The 23,430-nt window shown below is 38.8% G+C and overlaps 1 protein-coding gene across 1 annotated transcript in view; it reads right to left on the bottom strand.

Moving 5' to 3' along the window:
* Nucleotides 1-16,814, bottom strand: part of LOC138976530 (hemagglutinin/amebocyte aggregation factor-like) — a 32,767-nt gene extending 15,953 nt beyond the window's left edge. Inside the window, exons 1-3 of the mRNA XM_070349388.1 lie at nucleotides 16,692-16,814; nucleotides 16,030-16,258; nucleotides 6,661-6,792 (exon numbers count right to left, since the gene is read on the bottom strand). Coding sequence (XP_070205489.1) covers nucleotides 6,661-6,792; nucleotides 16,030-16,255 — 358 coding nt within the window. The 5' untranslated portion in view covers nucleotides 16,256-16,258; nucleotides 16,692-16,814. The remainder of the gene's footprint in view (nucleotides 1-6,660; nucleotides 6,793-16,029; nucleotides 16,259-16,691) is intronic.
* Between the last annotated feature and the right edge of the window lie 6,616 nt (nucleotides 16,815-23,430).

Below are 23,430 nucleotides of genomic sequence, written 5' to 3'. Positions count from 1 at the left end.
CCTTCGCGCGAATGATGCGAAAACTTGACCTTGAACGCTTTTCATCGTTCAATTTTTTCGATGACATCCTTGTTGCCAACAATAAGTGGGAGGAACATCTACAGTCTCTGGACGGGGTGCTTTCTGTCCTGCACACTCATGGTTTGACGGCGCGCCCTTCAAAAGTGGAAGTTGGCATGGATTCTATTGAATTCCTTGGACATCGCATTGGGCAGAACACCATGGGCCCAGTGCCTGCCAAAGTTTCAAAGATACTGCGGATCAGTGTTCCTACCACAAAGAAACAAGTCCGGGCACTGCTTGGCCTTGTTGGATTTTACAGGCGCTACATTCCAAACTTTGCGTCAGTAGTGGCACCATTGACTGATCTCGTAAAGAAAAACCAACCCTCTAAGGTCAAGTGGTCAGACACCTGTCAAAAGTCTCTGGAGTGCATCCAGTCCGTTCTGTCGTCCGAACCTGTGGTCCTTCTGCCGGACTTTCAGAAGGCTTTCACCGTTCGCACAGATGCTTCCTCTACGGGGATCGGTGCAGTCTTGCTGCAACCGAACGAAGAGGGTGAATTGCGACCAATTTTGTACGCAAGCAGGAAATTGCTGGACCGAGAAACACGCTATTCAGCAATTGAAAGAGAGTGTTTGGCCGTTGTCTGGGCGGTTGACAAATTCCATAGATATGTGTTTGGTCGACATTTCTTTGTCGAGACTGACCATCGACCTCTCACATACTTGTTTGGTTCACGCACAGCCAACCATCGCTTGTTACGATGGGCGCTGGCGCTACAGGACCATTCCTTCACGGTCGTACCTATCGCAGGTGCTCAGAACCACGAAGCCGATGTCCTCTCTAGATTATATGTTTGAAGAGTCAGAGACAGAAAAGGACAGACGACTCATTTTACATGTCTAGATATGTTTGAAACGGTTTGAGCATAAGGGACCAGACGGTATTGAACGATGATTCCGATGTCGGGTGGCATTTCAGTCCTTATGTTGCGGTCATTTTCTATATTTTTCTCGTACGTTTTCTGATAAGGAGTATTCATTGTCTTGACCAGTATTGTCATTACTCAGTATCGTATTTGATGGTATTTCCTAGATGTGACTAGGCATGTGAGTTTGTATTGGGTACGCATTATGGTATGATAACAAGTGACTGCTGGGGAAGTAGTGCACAGGGTTATTTTGCGTACAAGGCTGGTTTGGTGGCCTTCATTGTGAGCTTTATAGGACTAAGTTTGCTTCTATAATGACTCGAAAACCTGTTGATGGGAATTGTGTCGCTAATTCAATGCATGGTGCATATTAGTAGGACTTGAGAGGTATTTGAAGGTCCAAGTTGCTGCTTTTCAAGATTCTTTGCAGTTTGCATACAGGGCCAAAGTAGGGGTTGATGATGCACTATTGTTTATGTTACATTCTGTGTACACACATCTGGAGAAGAGCTCTCCTTGTGTTAGAGTTATGTTTTTTGATTTTTCTTCTGCCTTTCAGACTATTCAGCCTCATCTTCTGGCTCAGAAATTACAAAACATGTCTTTGCATCATAGTACAGTGAAATGGATTCTGAATTATTTAGTAGATAGACCACAGTTTGTACGATGGAATGGTACTTTTACATTTGACATGATTAACACTTTCACCGGAGCACCACAAGGAACAGTTTTGTCCCCTTTTTTGTTCACCCTGTATACATCTGATTTTAAAGTACAAGGAGAGTCATGTCATCTTCAGAAATTTTCTGACGACTCTGCCGTGGTTGGTAGTATTCTTGATGGTGATGAGAGCTTGTATAGAGAACGTATTGATGATTTTGTGTCTTGGTGTGATTCCAACTTTTTAGTATTAAACGCAAGCAAGACGAAGGAAATGATTTTTGATTTTCGCAAAAAGAAAGACACTGTCCATCCTGTAGTCATCAAAGGTGATGCGATTGAGATAGTCAGCGAGTACAAGTATTTAGGTGTAGTTCTAGATAACAAGCTAAGCTGGTTTAATCATGTTGATGCTGTTTTTAAGAAGACACAGTCAAGATTGTTTTTCCTGCGCAAGCTGAGATCATTTCATGTGTGTAACAAGATGCTGTACATGTTTTATCAGAGTATGGTGTGCAGTGTGATGGTGTTTGCATTAGTGTGTTGGGGAGGGAATGCCACTGCAAGGGACACTGGCAGGCTGAACAGGCTGATAAGGAAAGCGAGTTCTACTGTAGGCCAGAGCCTTGACACCCTTGAAGTCCTTGTCGAAAGAAGGCTTGCCAGTAAGTCCAGAGCTATTCTGTTCGACCCAGGGCATCCCCTCCACGACGCACTGATGGATCTCCGCATCACACGGAACGCTCGGTTTCTCATGCCTAGGTGTCGAACGGAGCGTTTTCGGCGTTCTTTTTTTCCTGCAGCTGTGAGATATTTTAACAGCAACCGAGCCATTGTCCTGGCCACAGACTATCAGTGATGCCTTTTAAATGTACCTCTTAGTGATAGATTTAATATGATTTGATGACTGTTTGACCTTTGACCATAACTAGTGCTGTGAAAATAAGCTCTAGCTTTGTTGTGATGGTGTTGACACTATATTTTGCCCAATTGAGTCTAACTACCTGATGGCTAATCTACTGTGATACCTGTGATAACTGATGATGATTACTGTTATTGGTTTTATGTGTTTGGTTGGTCTCTTCTTTGGTAGTGCAATAGCGTTAATTATGGATTGTTGTTATCATCATTTACATAAAAACTTATCTGTTAATCCAAACAATGATATAATTACTGTGATGTTCTTAACTACACTGTAACATGGAATGTATGTATGTATGTATGTATGTATGCATGTAGGTATGTATGTAGGTATGTATGCATGTGTATTGGTGTGTCGGTGTGTCAGGTGTGCAAGAAAAAAGGGTATTTTTTATCATGGGTTTTATGAATTTTCTTCTCTTATTCTTTTATAATTATTAATTAATGACCTATATGTGCTGATGACCAATTTAATTTCCTTTGTTGGATCAATAAAATGTTATGAGTTATGAGTTATGAGTTATCCCACGAGAAGGAATTGTAAAAGGTATGAATGGATGTATTGCTGATCTGACATGAAAGTCGATTTTGGATGTTCTGAATTAGTCAACGACGTATTTTCCAGTTTGAAGTTTTTTTTTAACTATCTTTGTGATTTTGTGACTGTGACAAAGGATCTTTTGCACACTGGTTACCGGAACATTGTTAATATGTAAATAATGTGTTTGATACAAAAAAATATTACACTTCGTATGATATTTTTTCCCGGGGGAAAGGGGTGATGTTACGAACATGATTTTGATTACTTGGGTATAATATCATGTCAAGTGCAAGCACCTATGGATGCTAGGGTTGACAGCCTAAACACGCACGGATTTTTGTCTTGTCACGTTGCACGTGAAGTTTTTGTGAATCCACCCCAACTGGTGGACGGGTGAGCTGTCCCGGTCACTTTTACCTGAATTGTCACAGAGGACGGATGGAATTAGTTAAATAGAGTGAATGACTTGCCGAAGTGAGGTAAATATTCTTTGATGTTGTATAACCGATTTAGTTAGAGTATCGAATTATTAGTAGTGTTTATGTAAACTGGCCAACTCCATGCATATGTATACAACATTTCCAGTTTACACGCCAGAGACTTATTATTGTCGTTTTCTTTGTACGTCAGACAAAAGGGAGGAACCGAGGAAGTATAAATCCGGCAACCCCCACCGCCATAGTCTCCTTCGGCAGCGGAGAGCATGAGAGCATGACTGTAACATTTTTTTTAAATTTTTTTTTATACATTTTATTTCCTTTATATACACATAAACCCAGCATAACATACATCATACACCGAGTTTATCAACAAAGCGTATACACACGTACATACCTAGACAAGACACAGACATAGACAGTAGGGTGGGTTGTTGAAAAAACAGGGGATATGGAAGGGGGAGGACTGAGGTTGTGGGGGGGGGGGGGGGTAACCGAGGGTGAGGGAGGTAGGTGGGGACGGTGGTCACAATTTAGCCTCCAAGTATACATGGTGTTTAATTATCGGCATAAAAGTACTGTATAACCTGTTATGAGTAAATGGGTCAGGGGGTATCACATTCAAAAATGTTCATACGAAATCAATCAATACAATTATCCTATAGCATCAATGAAAAAAGTGTCTATATAAACACCACTCTTTTTCAAATTATTTTACCATAATAATTATTTACACTAGCATTATACTTTTCGATCAAAAACCTTTCTTTAACAATTTTCACAAAAACATTTAGTGTTGGGACTGTCTTATTTAATTTGGCTCCAAATATACTTTGTTTGGCAAGGAGAATAAACAAATCAAAAACAGCATCCGTATGAAAGTTGTCTAAATACCCTAAAATGACAAGCTCTTTTGACAAATTCAAATTATTGCAATGTGTGAAATTTTGACATAACCATTCTGTGAAATCAGACCAAAAAAGCTTAACTCTTGTGCACTCCCAAAACAAATGTATTAAGGTTTCCTCTTCCTGTGTACAAAAGCTACATAGTGATGTGTCGGAAATTTTCATCAAAAATAACAGGCGTTGAGTGGGAAAAATTCTATATAGTATTCTATATTGGAACCACCTTAGGTATGTGTCTTGTGTAGTTCGCCTTATTGTCAGAAATACCTTTCCAACATTTACATCAAAATTCAATAAATTAGCCCATTTTTCCATGCATTGTAGATTGCCATCATTTTTCACAAGATGGGTATATATATGTTTTACTCCACCTTTAGCTATTTGTTTCCATACAACATCATCACCAATATGAAAAACATTGTTTAAAACTGTATCTAACTTTAGTTTTTTATGAAAATTCTTAACTGAGCGCATAACGCCTTCGAAGAAAACAAAATTCAGTTGTAAATTTGGATGTTTCAATTTCAAATCGTTATATATATGCCAAAAACCCATCAGCTCTCATCAAGTGACCGACTGTAATAATGCCATTTTCCATCCAATTCCTGTTAAAAATAACCTTTTTATCTATGCAAATATGTACATTATAATACAGACGCTCTGAAGCAAAATCACTCAAGGAGATGGGGACACATTTGCATGCAAAATGTTTGTAATGTTTGAAAACATCTCTCCAGAAAGGATTCTGAACTCTTTGCATCAATATGTTTCCAAACTCACCTCCTCTCTTGTGAATGTTATGTACAAGTGGACACAGAGCTTTCAGAAGTTTAGTTACTTTTCTTTCACTACAAAGGACTCGCTGTAACTGTGACTGTAACATAGCATCTACGTTTATCCAGTGTCACTCGTCATACCAGCATGTCTACGGTCACCGTCTTCTTCTCTGTCGTCTACCATTGGTCCTGTTAACCTGATTATCGCCATTATGCACATCGTCTTCATCTTTACCCTGTGTCATTCGTCGTCGTCGTCATCATCATGGAAGACTCAAATGTGGTAACGTGAGAAAGTGAAGTATGCATGTGTGTGCGAGTAAAGGCCAGTTAGACAATTGATTTTGTGTATGACCAGAATTGACAGTTGAATAGTTTGCGTGTTGACATTAGATGTATTGTGTAGTATTTAGATGTAAAGGACGAAAGTAAATTGTTAAACTGTTTTTCCCTTCTTGAGTATTGTTATGAGTGAGGTCGAACCTGGAATAGAGAGTATGAGTAATTTGTGAGTACATCATAGGTAAATTTACAAAACCCATTCGTAACAATCCCATCTAATCCTGGTGCCGAGCCGTTATTTAATGTCATGAGTTAAATACTCGCCACTTTCAGGCCTGTCCGGTTCGACCATTAATTTTAACATTGACTGAGACTCGGCTTGTAACCTCTAAATATTGCAATTTTGATAAACACGCAGGGAAAAGCGGGGGATGTGATTGGATAGTCTCACACAGCCCTTTTTCGATCATTATCCATATTTCGCAGGAGGTTGCTCAAAATCCAGTTCATATGGATAACAACATTGGCTACACGTGATTTCTGTTCAACGCGACATCCACGGACATCATTCATGGAATTCGTCTTGCAAATGCTTGTCAACGCCAAACATGATTATACAATTCTTATTTCAGACGAAACATGACATTGCAATACAATTTATGCCATTGAACACATCAAAATTTCTGAACTGACAAAGTGTCGAGCGCAAGAGAGGTCATCGCATTGCTTAGTCTGTGAGACGCGCGCGTGGGTTTTTACCTGATTAAAAAAGGACTTTCAGCCAGTCAAATGGACAACCAAATCACAGAAAGATGCAGCTTTTTGGTCTTCCTCATCGTCACTTAGGTATGGTTATTTTTAAACAGGCAAAAAAACTCAAACTTGACGGCGAATGGCGGTCGCTGCGTCGTTTGGCCGCCACTGAGATGGCAGAGACGTGTGTATGCTCAATAAGCTAGCATGCGCTCGCATATTTCGTCTGCTCTCGTTAAAAACCGGTTGCGTTTTTACAAGAACAAGTATAGTATACCGAGTCGAAGACGAGGCGTATTATACTTGTTCGAGTCAAACTATCCGACAATATCGCTATGCTGAAAACACAATAGCTGTTACTAACCTGCATTAGTCAAGATACTTGCGGTAATATAACAGTATATTAGCTGCGCCGTTTTCAAAATTCTAGCAGTAAATACAATCATACCTGACAAATTGCAGCAATACAGACGGTAGCGTCTGTCTTCGTGGTGGTTGTCGTGGTAGCTGGTCATACCACCGACATAGCCTCCGTCAGGACACTGGTGGCCAACGTCGTCATCCCAAGAGTTTAGAATGGCTGCAACCAAAGCATGATCCAAATAGAGTCCTTCCTGAGTAGCAATCAATACAATTACTATGTACCTTCCTTCCTGTTCTGTACTTTTTGTAATGAGACCGTCACACGGCTGTGATTCGATCGTCACAATCCGTTGCATGTGAGGCAATCACCGATTGTCTTGTACAAGCAACCGGTCACACAGTTGAAATGTATTGCACCCAGGCAGACGCTTTTATTTTCGCGAAACAGGTTTTAATCCGCTCTGACAATGCTAAATCATTTCTCTCACCCTTTATAAAAAAACAAAAAAACATATTTCACCATAAGCTCTGACGAGAAAGTTATAAATGTTCTTCCGAAAATTGTTGAAACGACGAAGAGAGGCTGTCCGACGCTGTCGACCATTTTTTTCAAGTCACGGTGAAAATGAGGCAACGGAGCGTTCTTTTAGTTCAGACTTGCGATTGTATCACAGAGAGCAGGTTTTATCGTCCGGAGCAACGACAACACCGTCTGACCGTGAGAGTTTTAGAACCACGACAAGCAGGTTTATCCTACATACGCGAGAGACACAACCCATGATATAACAATATCGTTCAATTCACACGTTAGTATATCATGTAAATGAGGTCGTGTCAAACTAGTCTTGGCAGGGACCTGATTTCCCACTGCTCATGATGCCAAAGTCATCGAGACAAACGTCATTCTAGAAACACTTTTGCCCTTGCTGTTTTCCCTGGAAGAACAAACACGTCACGCTATACTTTCTACACTGTGTTTGTGTATAGAGCGATTCAGACTAAACTACTGGACTGATCTTTATGAAATTTGACATGAGAGTTCCTGGGTATGAAATCCCCGAACGGTTTTTTCATTTTTTTGATAAATGTCTTTGATGACGTCATATCCGGCTTTTCGTGAAAGTTGAGGCGGCACTGTCACGCTCTCATTTTTCAACCAAATTGATTGAAATTTTGGTCAAGCAATCTTCGACGAAGCCCGGACTTCGGTATTGCATTTCAGCTTGGTGGCTTAAAAATTAATTGATGACTTTGGTCATTAAAAATCTGAAAATTGTAAAAAAAAAATAAACATTTATAAAACGATCCAAATTTACGTTCATCTTATTCTCCATCATTTTTTTATTCCAAAAACATATAAATATGTTATATTTGGATTAAAAACAAGCTCTGAAAATTAAATATATAAAAATTATTATCAAAATTAAATTGTCGAAATAAATTTAAAAACATTTTCATCTTATTCCTTGTCGGTTCCTGATTCCAAAAACATATAGATATGATATGTTTGGATTAAAAACACGCTCAGAAAGTTAAAACAAAGAGAGGTACAGAAAAGCGTGCTATCCTTCTTAGCGCAACTACTACCCCGCTCTTCTTGTCAATTTCACTGCCTTTGCCATGAGCGGTGGACTGACGATGCTACGAGTATACGGTCTTGCTGAAAAATGGCATTGCGTTCAGTTTCATTCTGTGAGTTCGACAGCTACTTGACTAAATGTTGTATTTTCGCCTTACGCGACTTGTTTAAATATTGAAAAGCTCGCTTTTGCTCGCATTTTAATATTTGAATAAGCAACTCGTGTAAATCTGGAACGATATAGCAAGCCATGTACGTATAGTTTTCTCTATGTACTCTGCCGGCGCGCATATTTGTTGACAGGTTTGAATATAGACAATACTACATGGCTTGCTGTGTCGTACCAGATTTACACAAGTGCTTTTTAAAATATTGAACTGCGAGCGAAAGCGAGTTTTTCAATATTTAAAAAAGCAACGAACGTAAATCTGGTACGACACAGCAAGCCATGTGGTTTTCTGTTTATCCTTCATACTGTATTTACATACCTTCAGCACAAAACATCCCCGAGTCGACGCATACAAATCGAAGACGCTTCTAATGGAACCTCGATCTCTTACAAAGTCTCCTGCAATCTTTGACGTCCAAGCAAAGTAACGCCACTCTCGAAAGCATAGCGTGACATGTTAGTTCTAAAATTTCTTTCAGGGGAAAGTGTTTCCATAATGACGTTTGTCTCGGTGACTCTGGCATCATTCGCAATGGATAAACAGGTCCCTGCCAGACTTGACTTCATTCACATGAACTGTGATGAACGATATTGTTATGTCATGGGTGGTATCTCACACGTATGTGGGATAAGAAATGAAAAGCACGTCCAAATCGCGCGTATGCAGCAAAAGAAAATAGTTTATTTTCAAGCAACAATTTTATGTCAAAGCAAAACATCTCAAAATACGCTCTTGCGTAAAAATAAAGCAAGCCTGATTTTGCATGCCGATGTGGCATGCATTCACCTATTTTTTGTTGTAAATACGTTTGCTTCAGCCCTTTTACGGTGTAAAGCAAGTAAACCGTGTTTTTATCTTGGCACCTTGTTGTGACCTGTTTTTGTGGAGCGTTATTTAACTATTTTCTACGTGTGAGACTCACGTGCTCCTTGTTGTGACCTGGTTTTGGTCGGAGCGTTGCAAAACTGCGTCGTTTAGTTTTAAAATACGCGTGAGATTCACGTTTTCTTTTCCGTGTCCTGGTTTTGGAGTGAGCCCTGCGAAACTGCGTTGTAAGCATTAGAATACGTGTGACTCACGTGTTTTTTAGGATTTAATGTCAGCTAGTTCCTTGATCTTCTTTCTGTAAATTATACCGTTTTAAGTTTTGAGCATGCACGAAGTGCGCGCGTGATCGGTTACTGATTGGTTGTAAAATAGTAGTCTCACCCGATTCTGTCTTAGGAATGTTTTTGGTCAATATGGTGACCTTTGACTTTTGAATAACTATTCCATGTTAGGTTTTTGTCTTCTATAAATATTACTGTTTGACTTCCTCTCTTTAGTCGATCTGAGGGTTTTATGGAAGCGTTTGGATGTTTTATGTAACGTATCAAAGTTAGCAAGGGAGCTTATGGAGTTCTTCTTGTAATGTCTTAAAGTCAACGTGAACAGTTTGGATATTGTCAACGTGAACGTGTTTTGGATACAGTTTTATTGAAACTTGTGAATTGTTTTGTGCCCTTCGTTGAGAGGCTACAGTTTTGGTACTGCTGGTCAACCCACACAGCGCATAAGGTAATTTTGTTGTTACTTGTTTGTGTTGTATTTTGGTCGCCATTTTGTAATGACTTTGTGAGTTGTTTACGTATAACGTGAGTTGGAAGTCTGACTTGTTGTAGTGTTTCTTTATTGTGTGTTCAATTATTCTAGTTTTGTGAAAGGTACAGCAATGATTTGTAGACGCTAGAAAGTCGCTAATGTTTATAATGATAACTTGTGTTTTCTGTGGTTAACGAAGTTCGAAGTGAAACGTTTTCTCTGACTTATCCTAGCTTTACGTTAAAATAATTTAGGTAAAAGAGCTTGCGGTCTGTGGTGATCGTTTGTAAACGAGCTTATTTCTTATAACGCTATTGGGGGAAATTGGATGAGGAAATATCTTGTTTGTGACTTTGATTAACGCAGGAACGTTGTCGTTTAGAGACTTTTTAGCATGACAGTTTGCTTTGTATTCCTGGCCTGATGAGTCAACATTTTGTATTTTCCTTAAAGTAGCCATTTTGGTTTTAAACGTATTCATGCTAAGTTTCTCGAGTATTCTTAGTGTTTATTGTATTTAACGTAAGGAACGTAATCCTTTCTTACTGTTAAAGGATTAACCAACGAGTGTTTGGTATTGTAACTTTCTTGTCTGTTTGTCTTCGCCTGTTTTGTGATTGTTTATTTTTCCCTTTTTACATTTAGTCAAGTTAAGACTAAATGTTTTAACATCGAGGGGGGAATCGAGACGAGGGTCGTGGTGTATGTGTGTGTGTCTGTGCGTGTGTGTGTGTGTGTGTGTGTGTAGAGCGAGTCAGACTAAACTAATGGACCGATCTTTATGAAATTTGACATGAGAGTTCCTGGGTATAATATCCCCGGACGTTTTTTTCATTTTTTCGATAAATGTCTTTGATGACGTCATATCCGGCTTTTTGTGAAAGTTGAGGCGGCACTGTCACGCCCTCATTTTTCAACCAAATTGGTTGAGATTTTGGTCAAGTAATCTCCGACAAAGCCCGGACTTCGATATTGCATTTCAGCTTGGTGGTTTAAAATTTAGTTAATGACTTTGGTCATTAAAAATCTGAAAATTGTAAAAAAATTATTTTTTTTATAAAACGATCCAAATTTACATTCATCTTATTTTCCATCATTTTTTGATTCCAAAAACATATAAATATGTTATATTTGGATGAAAAACAAGCTCTGAAAATTAAATATATAAAAACTATGATCAAAATTTCTTTTTTGAAATCAATTTAAAAACACTTTCATCTTATTCCTTGTCGGTTCCTGATTCCAAAAACATATAGATATGATATGTTTGGATTAAAAACACGCTCAGAAAGTTAAAACGAAGAGAGGTACAGAAAAGCGTGCTATCCTTCTTAGCGCAACGAATACCCCGCTCTTCTTGTCAATTTCACTGACTTTGCCACGGGCGGTGGAGTGACGATGCTACGAGTATACGGTCTTGCTGCGTTGCGTTGCCTTCAGTTTCATTCTGTGAGTTCGACAGCTACTTGACTAAATGTTGTATTTTCGCCTTACGCGACTTGTTGTTTCTTGCGTTTCGTTTATGCATTTTTGATATCTTTGCCATGTCTAATAATTTGTTTTCTTTTCTCTTTTTCTTTGTTTAGTTTTTTTTTTTTACCGCAATATGCAATACTGAATATGCAATACATAGTACTGTAATCAATATACAATACTGATCAGATGTAAAGTAATAAACCAGTATTTTTGCACGTTATCGCTTGTAACCTGTGTTTGTCATTTCGTATGAACAATTTGTAGTACCAGCCTCGCACACGAAAGGCGCGCACACTGATGTTAGATATGAAACGATTTATTAATTATGTTATGAGATCAAATTAAACTGCTATAAACACTTAATTTGTGTTTAAATGTTGACGACTAGACCTGACATTAAAGTGTTTAATTATTACCCCCAAAAAATGTATCCACAATGCGGACCTTGTGGAACAACAACACAGGTTGATAAAAACAGGACACAGATTCCAAACGGCGAGGCGCGACTCAGCATTTTTAGCTGAGCCTAAAGAATACTCATCTGTCTTTCATTCTGGTGTTAAAAGTGTCTTGTTTTCAATGCTTTGCTTACTTTCTACAATCGATGTTAATTAGCACTTATAATATCACTTAAACTATTTGCAAGTCTGCACTGTAGTCACCCGAGGTTTTTACTCTCATATTTGCCCTATTCCTCTTGACATCAGCGTTGGAACGCTCAACAGATCCCTGACTCTGAGGATGACGAGGGGATCCGTGCACAAGGGTGAAGAACCTCATCTTCTTCTCGCCTCCATGCCTAGTGGACAGGTGTGCATCCCACTGACAGTCAGGTGCTGGTGTAAAGTAGTGACTGAGAAAGTTTATCTGAAATGCTCCAGTGTGATTATTATCTCACTTGTATCACAGTCAGTACTGTTCACAAGTAGTTAGTAGTGTTCACAGACTTGATATGTTGTCACCCGCAACGCAGTGAGAGGCGCGCACGCACGCGGATGATTTTGGGTTCAAACAGACTGACTAATTTGAAAAAAACAGTTAGACCTTAGAATTGATTTCACACATTAGGCAAGGATTTTGCCTATTCTGTTGACATGTTTGCCTAAATTGTACAGCAGTCGTGCCTAAATCGAAACTTTGCCTAATTTCACGACTTAGGCTGCCTAATTTATGCAACAGGCAGCCTAAACCATAAAATTTCACAAATTAGGCCAAATTCAACATCGATTTCACAGGTTAGGCCCAGCCGTTGCCTATTTCACGAATTAGGCAAGAGACTACCTAATTCAAGAACTTATAGGCACTTTCAGGATCTAGGCACGACATATGCAATGATCCGGAGAAAATACTTTTTAAACTCGGCATAGAATTGTTCACTTGTGTCCACAAAATTCAGGACTTCGCATGTCTACAGACAAATGATTGATACAGGTACTGCCAAAGTTTCTTTTGCGTATAAGCACTGACGCAAATGTTCTAGGACTGTAAACACGCTTTATATTTTAAGGTTGATTACTGTGCCACAGCAATGCCCAGCCAAGCGTGACCGCAGCATGTTTTGAGAGGCACGCAGCGATAACCGCTGTCAGTGCGAAACAGCGTGAACGTTTCATTTTTTCTCATGTGTTTGCATGACTAGCAAATTTACGCTAGTGGTTACACGCAAATGAAAGTTTGGCATTGTCTTTACCAATCATGTGTCTGTTGACATGGGAATTCCGGACCTTTTTGGACACAAATGAACACTCCTATGACAGGTTTAAAAAGTTGTTTTCTGGAACATTGCGTTACATCTGCACAAATACCTGTAACAATCACACATTTTACTCGAAGTGCCTCTGGTATGTTGGCAAAATATTCGGGACGTTTCAAAGCAATCCACTAAGTCATTGCTGAAATACAGCACTTTTTGTCATTATGCCCCTCAAAATTGATGCAAAAATCCCGTTTTTCACCGCTCATGCGAGCGATACCTGCATCAGTAGGAATAACATAGCACACGCAATATGCAAGCTATTTCAACAGCTCGGGGGGGCATATCGACTTTTGTTTCATATTTTATTGACCGCGGCCTTCGGCCTTGGTCAATAAGTATGAAACAAAAGACGATATGATCCCCTTCGGACCGACAAAAAAGCTGGTCTGTCAACAACCCATCAAACATCTTATAATGTTCTGGGTAGATTATTACTTTGACTTTCTTCGTGTATGCAAACGTTGAACAGTTTTGCCTATTGTGATTTATTGTCGATGTTTAATTGGTCCCTTCCGTTTTTGTCTGGTCTAGTATGAGGGTACCGTTATTTGAGCGGTTGCCACGTGATGCCTGTGAAAGAAATCTTTACTCCAAAAGGTGATCCAGATAGTCAAGTGAACGGCCTTAACTAGAGAGTTTGAATTAAATGACATGTGAATGTATGCTTTAATTTGGGTGCAAATTGTTTTACAATAAGCTTTTGGCAATGTTTACTTAAAAGCCGAAACAATTGCTGGATGATCATTCTTCACATCATAATCTACCAGTGCTTGGCAGAGTAGTTTTTCTAAATAGGCATGATGATGTCACGCGGAACTTAATCCCTACACTTGGTGACATTACTGTGGCAAGCAAGAGCCTCCAAAGTAGACTTGCAGGTGCAAGTTAGGCGTCCTCACACACTGTTCGTATTTGTGTGTGTGTCGGCTTTGCACACTTCGGGGGTATTGACGGTTTCGGGTTTTCGGTATTGACGCGATCTCGTTTCCGACTCATTTCCTCTTTGTTTTTCATTAGACCTGTCATTCTCCTTGCTCGGCTTTGTTAAATGTTTGCATTTCTTTGTTAAATGTTTGCTGAACCTGCAAAATAACGTTAACTATATTTACACCGACACCAGAAGCGGTTACAAAATCAAAACGGTCTATAACTGCCTGTAACATGCAGTTCCCACCATCGTCCACCTCGACTCTTCGATTGTTACTATGTAGTGCCATGTCTGACACTTTTAGCATGTGATAAACCACTAAAACATAAACTTGTTTTCAAAGTGACAGCCTCGGAGAAACTAAGTTGTGCTCGCGTCACGTTTGGCACATGAAGACAGTCAACATCAACTCACAGGAAGCTCAATAAGCACGCTTTGGGTAAGTACCATCAATAAAGCTCAATAATTAAGAAGAAACATTAAGTGAAATGTTAAATAAGAGGTTGCTTAATTTTAAACTTATTTTAATGATACCAACAGTTAGTCACAGAAGTTGTTCAACATGTTGTATTAAAATACTGTGTGTTTTCTTGTAAATAAAAACAACACAGTAGACAAATACTCCATACCCTGCAATGAGAACACACATCTTAAACGGCTGACCGTTGGCAGTCTCAGACTATACAAAAACTGTGGGGTATGTGTAGTCATATTCTCGCAAACGTTAGCACAGTTGAGTGTCTGTTTAAAATCCTACAAAAGGACAAAAACAATGGAAGTAGTTTCATTTGCTACCGAAGTGATTCCTTGCATTATGCCAACACTTCTTTATTAACTCTCGGTAGTGCGAGACTTTCAAGAAAAGTAACCAATTACATCACAGGCTTATAACGGAATGCTCCATCCACTAACCCGAAACGGATTTAAATCGGACCACACTTGTTTCAACTTGCACCTCAAGTGTTATTTAACATTGCCGGTCTGAGTAAAAATGATACGTTTTATCATTTTATCAGTGAACGTTCTTGAGAAAGAATAAAGTCAACGCTAACATGCGTAGTCAAACCAAACCTATGTGACCATGTGAACAAACGGTACCCTTGTGCTATAGTGGGTTGATTTTTTTTGTTGACATCACAGTACCCCTAAGCTATCGTGGATTCAACTATTGTGACATCACAGTACCCCTAAGCTATCGTTGATTCACTACTGTTTCGAGACTATTCTTTCTATGTGTTGAAATGGTCTGGCGGAATAGCCGATTCTGTTATTTGCATAGGTAAAATTGCTGTCTGTTTGTATTTGACACCCCTTCAGGCCGAATTCATTTTTATAGCGCTGTGTTCGGTGTTGCGTGATGTGTCTGTCACAAGCAGAAGATGGAAACTCAGATGTGAGCGTTGTCTTGCGGAGTGGGCGGAATGTGCGACGGGGTTTCGTTTAATTGGGTTTGTTAGATTGGGTTCGTTAGATTGTTTTTTTTTTAAATTGTTTTTTATGTTTTGTTTTTTTAGACTTTGATTTTTAAATTAGAGTTTCATGGGTCTCTTGTCTTTTTTAGACTATAGTTCTAGAGTGGGGATCTAGAGTATAGTTCTAGAGTATAGTTCTGGAGTATAGTTCTAGAGTCAGGATTTAGAGTGTAGTTCTGGAGTATAGTTCTAGAGTGGGGATCTAGAGTATAGTTCTGGAGTATAGTTTTAGAGTATAGTTTTGGAGTGGGGATCTAGATTATTGTTTTGGTTTACTCTAGTTTTAGAGAGTAGAATATATTGAAGTTTTTATTGAATGTAAACCCCCGTTTCCCACACATTTCCCATCACCATCATTTGGAAATTAAAGAACCTATTAATTTAACTTGTGTGTCAGCTTGTTTTGATTGTTTGAGTTTTGAGAGAAGAGGGGCACACGGTTACACATGTTACACACATACACACACAATATAGATTAACTCAAGTACTTACACGTCCAGACACAGCTTGCTGTACCCCCACTCACTGGAAGGCTTCGGCAGCTCATTCGGAACCGCCTGTCCTCATAATCGTTGTTGTGCTCGCTATCGATATTGGACAGAAATGATCCATTCGAGCAATTACGTTGGGCCTTTTGATTCCAATCGTTTACCCAGCCACCACAATCGACAGGAGCAAAGAGCAGGCAGGATGTCGCCAGCAGAAACCAAGTCATCATTGCCTGTTGGAAGAAAGATTGTTGACTAATTAGTGCCCAACGCTGATTCTTACAACCTTTTTTTTAAATGTTACTTTGTATGTGCATATTTTGAAGTAGAATTATGTTGAATCTATTGAATCCGTTAAATTAACTCTGTATCTCTTTAGGCGCGAAATAAATTTTGCTTCTGAGTAATCGTTTAAATTCATGATTTTTTGCGATTTGTCAATATTGATCAGAAATTTAAGCTTTATTCTTTTTTAATCCCAGCGAAGCTGGAGGTATCCCACGAACGCATTTTCATACCGATAATACATGATAAAGAAGGATTCTTTGTGCCCGGCTTCGTGCTACAGTTGGAGATGGAAGTTCACCAAATTTTGCAAAGTTCAAAAGCATCAAACAAACCAATTTAAATTTGTTTACGTCAAGTTGAAACAAAGTGAATACATACTGCAAATGTTCACGAAGAATAGTTTGTCACAGAGCGTCCTGTTTCAGAAATTGTATGAGTAAAATAACAACACCAAAAGACATACATATATATAGATATAGATCCGGACGATAATCTGACTTTAATATTTCTTGCATTGTTCGCTGCAGCTGTTACATTTTCTTACTTGCCTCAGTAAGCTTCTGGATCAGACAAGAAGAAAGGCAAAAGGTGAACCAAGGGGTAGCAGTTTGTTTTGTTAATTGTTTAACACGTAGTCAATATTTCACGCTAACACACACACACACAGACACACACACACACGCACACACACACGCACACACACACCTAAAGTGTGGATGGTTACCTAAGAGGCGGCACTGGGTGCAGTGCCTTTCTAGTGCACTTGCACTACAACAGCACTGGGTGCAGTACTCGCTCCGGCATCGAAGAATTTTGCTCTAAAAAATGCACAAAATTTGACCTATTTCGTCGCCTATAGAGGACGGAAAGAATGTCATTTTGAACATTGTTATGACATTCTTTCCGTCAAAAAAGTCAATTTAACGGTGTTAAATGAAGCGACCATCCACACAGGACGGAAAGAATGTCATTTTGAACATTGTTATGACATTCTTTCCGTCAAAAAAGTCAATTTAACGGTGTTAAATAAAGCGACCATCCACACAATTAGGTTGCCATCCAGAGTTTAGGTTGCCATCCACGTGTGGATGGTTGCCTTATGGTGATTTAGGCAACCAAACCTGTGGAAACATGGGTACACACACACCCACCCACACACACACACACACACACACACACACACACACACACACACACACACACATACGTGTCTGAGGGGGGATACCTGGACATTTGCCGCAAAGAAAAATGTGTTGTATCTGGACTTGTTTATTTCTAAAACTAAAGCTACATAAACAGAATGCGAGTGTAAACATGAGTTAGACTTTAAGAATACTTTTTGAGAGAAAAAATAAAAACACTCATTATTGAAAGTTACACACCCAAAAATAGAGATTCTGAAACACGTGTTATAATTATCTGGACATCCGCCACCTAAAAGTGAGTGATAGCCGGACATATGACCGGAAAGCTGTAAATAATATCAACTTTATCAAAAAAGCGTTACATTTTATTATTTTACATATGCGTGGTAGTACAAAAAAGCTACCAGTAATCCCAAATAACTTTTTTTTGACAGTGACAAACCAAGGGGAACTTTAACGTATTTTTTCGAGACAAATGTCTCGGCAGCTGATAGTTGGTAGAATTTATTGGATGTCGTTATTCAAATGCAATCCGTCAGAGACAGAAAGCTTAGAAAGGAATTACGTTGTATTGTTTTCCTGCTTTGCCTGGCTCAGGTCGGGAAATTCAGGACCGAAATGACCCGGCCAAGGTGCAACTCATTCCTTTTGATGAGTTTCAAGTTTCTTAAAAGTTTTCGCAGCTGTTGGTAGACTTTATTGGATGTCGTTATTCATATGTATCCGTCAGAGACAGAGAGCTTAGAAAGGAATTACGTATTTGGTAGACTTTATTGGATGTCATTATTCAAATGCAATCCGTCAGAGACAGAAAGCTTAGAAAGGAATTACGTAATGTGTACACTTTATTGGATGTCGTTATTCAAATGCAATCCGTCAGAGACAGAAAGCTTAGAAAGGAATTACGTTGTATTGTTTTCCTGCTTTGCCTGGCTCAGGTCGGGAAATTCAGGACCGAAATGACCCGGCCAAGGTGCAACTCATTCCTTTTGATGAGTTTCAAGTTTCTTAAAAGTTTTCGCAGCTGTTGGTAGACTTTATTGGATGTCGTTATTCATATGTATCCGTCAGAGACAGAGAGCTTAGAAAGGAATTACGTTATTGGTAGACTTTATTGGATGTAGTTATTCAAATTACAAACCGCCACAGACAGAAGCTTAGATTTTTTTTTTTTTTTTTTTTTTTTTTTTTTTTGCGCATGAAAAGACTTCAGGCCAGATTTTCTTTACAAAACCGGGGGGAAGTTTTTTTTTTTTTTTTTTTTTTTTTGAGCATGAAAAGACTGGGTGTCTAAAGCAGAGTTCCACTATACTTTTTGGTTTGAAACGTTCACAAATGCTTTGGGTATTACCAAATGTAGGCAACTAGATGCTACAATGAATATATATATTTCGCAATAATTGATCATTTATGTTAAAAAGTGGAGATTTGTGCGCATGTTCGGGGTCATGCTCGATACAGACTAACACAGAACACCCAAACCCTGGGCCAATGTAAAAGCAATGTTTTGGCGTCAAAACATTTTTTCAGATTCCTTCTAGATTTCTCTCAAAATTAATTAACTCGTTTAATCGATGTGCCAGCTCTGAGCAATAGCAAAATGGGCGGAGCTTAGGTTTGTTCCAGCTCTGACGCAATTCGCAAAACGGACAATATAAGGCCCTTATAGATGAAATATGTACTCCTGATGATAGAATAGCGTATACTTAACACTTCCTATCAGTGGATGGCATCAAAGTGGTGAAATCTGCATGTTAAGCGGCAAAAACGAAATGTTCCAGCTCTGAGGTGTTTGATCGGCAAAATGTTCTAGCTCTGAGCAAATGTTGAAAATGTTCCGGCTCTGAGCAAATGTGACCGGGTGTATCTCACTCTGCATTTAAAGCAAATGTTTAAAAACCAAAAAAACGAATAAAGAAAGTGATAAAGAAATATTGAGTTCAAAAAAGTTGCCGATAGGTCAGTTTACATTTTGGGTCCCATTTTTTTTAATAATTTCTCATTACCTTTTTGATTGTATGTTGTCTCATCTATATGAAGTTAAAGTGATATGGTTTCTTTTTTTCTGTTCTTTTTTTTTATAGCTAAATGCAAGTAATGGAATATGTGAGATGTGGAAACAGCACGGCACGAGATGACAGCATCATTAATGCATACTTACATTGTCACAAAGAACACCAAGGAGAAACTTTTGAGGTGTACAGCCTTTTCCTTTGTCAAAATGAAGCCAACAACTTCTTGATTATCAAGTGAAACCAGACGAAAGGGTAGAACATGTGTATTTTGATGCTGAGGGTAGCATAACCAAGAACCAAGTCGCGTAAGGCGAAAATACAACATTTGGTCAAGTAGCTGTCGAACTCACAGAATGAAACTGAACGCAATGCAACGCAGCAAGACCGTATACTCGTTGCATCATCAGTCCACCGCGCACGGCAAAGGCAGTGAAATTGACAGGAAGAGCGGGGTAGTACTTGCGCTGAGAAGGATAGCACGCTTTTCTGTACCTCTCTTTGTTTTAACTTTCTGAGCGTGTTTTTAATCCAAACATATCATATCTATATGGTTTTGGAATCAGGAACCGACAAGGAATAAGATGAAAGTGTTTTTAAATTGATTTCAAAAATTTTATTTTGATAATATTTTTTATATATTTAATTTTCAGAGCTTGTTTTTAATCCGAATATAACATATTTATATGTTTTTGGAATCAGCAAATGATGGAAAATAAGATGAACGTAAATTTGGATCGTTTTAGAAATTTTTTTTTTTTTTACAATTTTCAGATTTTTAATGACCAAAGTCATTAATTAATTTTTAAGCCACCAAGCTGAAATGCAATACCGAAGTCCGGGCTTCGTCGAAGACTACTTGACCAAAATTTCAACAAATTTGGTTGAAAAATGAGAGCGTGACAGTGCCGCCTCAACTTTCACAAAAAGCCGGATATGACGTCATCAAAGACATTTATCAAAAAAAGGAAAAAAACGTTCGGGGATATCATACCCAGGAACTGTCATGTCAAATTTCATAAAGATCGGTCCAGTAGTTTTGGTTTGAATCGCTCTACACGCACGCACGCACACACGCACACACACACACATACACCACGACCCTCGTTTCGATTCCCCCTCGATGTTAAAACATTTAGTCAAAACTTGACTAAATGTAAAAAATATACATCTGAAACTGCATGGTCCACAACCATGTTCTCTACATACAGAACAAAATGATTTGATTGAAGAGTTTGTTAGTATCCTATCAAAGAGCTTTCGATTTTAAAACAAAAAGGTAATGCTGATGCGTGTGTCAAGTTTTTGAGAAATAACTACTGCGATTCATTTGCACTTGACATCATTTCTTTCAAACTCTTCCTTGATACTGTACGATGGCATAATCTGGAGTTCAAATTAACTATGAGGTACACACCTGATGTGAAAAAATCTTGGACCTATGGTTATAAACTCTTATATGAGATATTTCTGTATTTCGTGGGTGGATACAAACACACTAACCATAATAATACAGATGTCTGTTAAGCTGCGATGGCATGTGGTGACGTCATCAATTGTGCATGCCCTGACGTTCAGATGTTGCACAGTTTTCACAGACAGAAAAAGCTGAGTGCCAAAAACCAGACCTAATGTTGTTGAACGTTGACAATTTCTGACAAATCGTACAAACGGTGTGTAGATGACACAAAGATGGTGCGGGGATTCGGTTCAAACTTTAAGGAGGTTGACTTTTACGGTCATGCTCAGTCTTGGTGCTGGTAGAATCTTACCCGTTGCGTTCCTAAGACCCTGCACTTTCATTTGATACCATGCTCAATGTGTATACCTGGATCAAACACGTTACAGTCAATAATGAATTTTCCGATTGAGGTATGTGGAACCTGTCAGTGAGGATGGTATCACTGCAACAGTTGATCTACATCATAATGTACCCGTGTACGTATGTATGGTTTGGATTATCTGCTAGCGTAAGTAGATCATTTGAAAATATAAAATGCAACTGGCGGCCATAATTGATACATGTATTTTGCTAATATCTACTTCCTCTAGCAGAGAATCAAAATTACACATACATACACGGTGACATATATGATGTAAACCAACTGTTGCGGTGATACCCTCCTCACTGCCAGGTTCGAATAAGTAACAGTATGTACCTTGATCGGGAAAAGCTAAACACTTCATCATTTATAGGCGACTGCCACGTGTTTGATCAATTTAAATACAGTAAGCATCATTCTAAACGGTACCAAAATCAAGAGTACTGGTCAAGAAACAAATAGACACGAACCAATAACTGTGTCTGCAGTACCTAACAGCTTCATTTATCTCCACCTTAAACATGATTTGCTTTTACATTTGGTACTGATCGAAATATTTCAAATTAAGAGGATGCAACATACTACAAAGAGTTATTGGAAATTACTCTAAGTCTAAAACACTAATGCAGTACCTTAAAAGTCAAGGAATACCTCATTACGCAAGATATTACATGTTCTATGTTGATTTTTCGTTTACATCTGTCATAATGTTCAGTTACAGAGCATTCGATAAAAAATGCTCAGAGCCGGAACATTTCAACATTTGCTCAGAGCTAGAACATTTTGCCGATCAAACACCTCAGAGTTGGAACATTTCGTTTTTGCCGCATAACATGCAGATTTCACCACTTTGATGCCATCCACTGATAGGAAGTGTTAAGTATATGCTATGCTATCATCAGGAGTACATGTTTCATCTATAAGGGCCTTATATTGTCCGTTTTGCGAATTGCGTCAGAGCTGGAACAAACCTAAGCTCCGCCCATTTTGCTATTGCTCAGAGCTGGCACATCGATTAAACGAGTTAATTAATTTTGAGAGAAATCTAGAAGCAATCTGAAAAATGTTTTGACGCCAAAACATTGCTTTTGCATTGGCCCAGCTCCCCATTAGGGTTTTGATGGTCTGTGCTAGACTGTATCGAGCATAACCCCGAACTTGCATACACATCTCCACTTTTTGACACAAATGATCAATTATTGCGATATATATTTATTGTAGCATTTATGTGCCTACATATGGTAATACCCAATGCATTTGTGAACGTTTCAAACCAAAACGTATAGTGGAACTCTGCCTTAGACACCTACAGTTGTGATCGGTCTAAGCCGACTACAAAAAAGAGCTGGATCACTGACCGCCTCAGAGCTTTTTACGCATGGAACGTCTCCCACACCGTGAAGCTAGCGTGCGCCGCTAGAGATTGTTTTCTTTGATTTAGAATGAAGTTGCAACAGAAGAGAGAACATGAAGCACAAGTAACGAAAATCACGTTTTATTGGGACATCACAAAACTGAACATGCAATATATCTGGACACATGAATTTATCAAAAAGCTCTTGTTCATGAATTTTAATACCCGACCCGGGTTAAATATTCATAAGTGTTACAGAACATATACATGATAATGTGCTGGTTAGCTTAATAGTAAAAGTGATGTAAAGCTGTACAAGTAACACTTAAAGAAAATAATCTTGCTGTTAAGTCGTAATACTCCAGCAGGGTTAAACATGTGTACATGTTATTTAGACGTGACTAACAGTACTGCACAAAGTATCCGGTAAGATTAGTGTCGATTACTGGTTCGTGTCTTCCATTGCCTAATTGGTTCTTTCTCTTTTCGAGTCTTTGTTTCCACTGCAATGTTCCAGCTCAGTTGGGTGGAAAGGGTTACACCGAGATATTTAAACGAGTTCACAATCTCAAGACGATCCATTCCGTAGAACCACTTCTCTTTCTGTGCAATGTGCCCGCCCTTTCTAAAAACCATGACCTTAGTCTGTGTCAAGTTCACGTTCAGACACAGTTTATCTGCAGAGCAGCACAGGACATTAAGCTGGTTTTGTAGGCCTACTACAGTGCTGGATAACAGCGCAATGTCGTCAGCAAAAAGCATTACAAACAGTTCTAACTCAGA

Source organism: Littorina saxatilis, linkage group LG9, assembly GCF_037325665.1.
Source record: "Littorina saxatilis isolate snail1 linkage group LG9, US_GU_Lsax_2.0, whole genome shotgun sequence".
Lineage (NCBI taxonomy): Eukaryota > Metazoa > Mollusca > Gastropoda > Littorinimorpha > Littorinidae > Littorina > Littorina saxatilis.
This window is presented reverse-complemented; position numbering and strand designations above follow the sequence as displayed.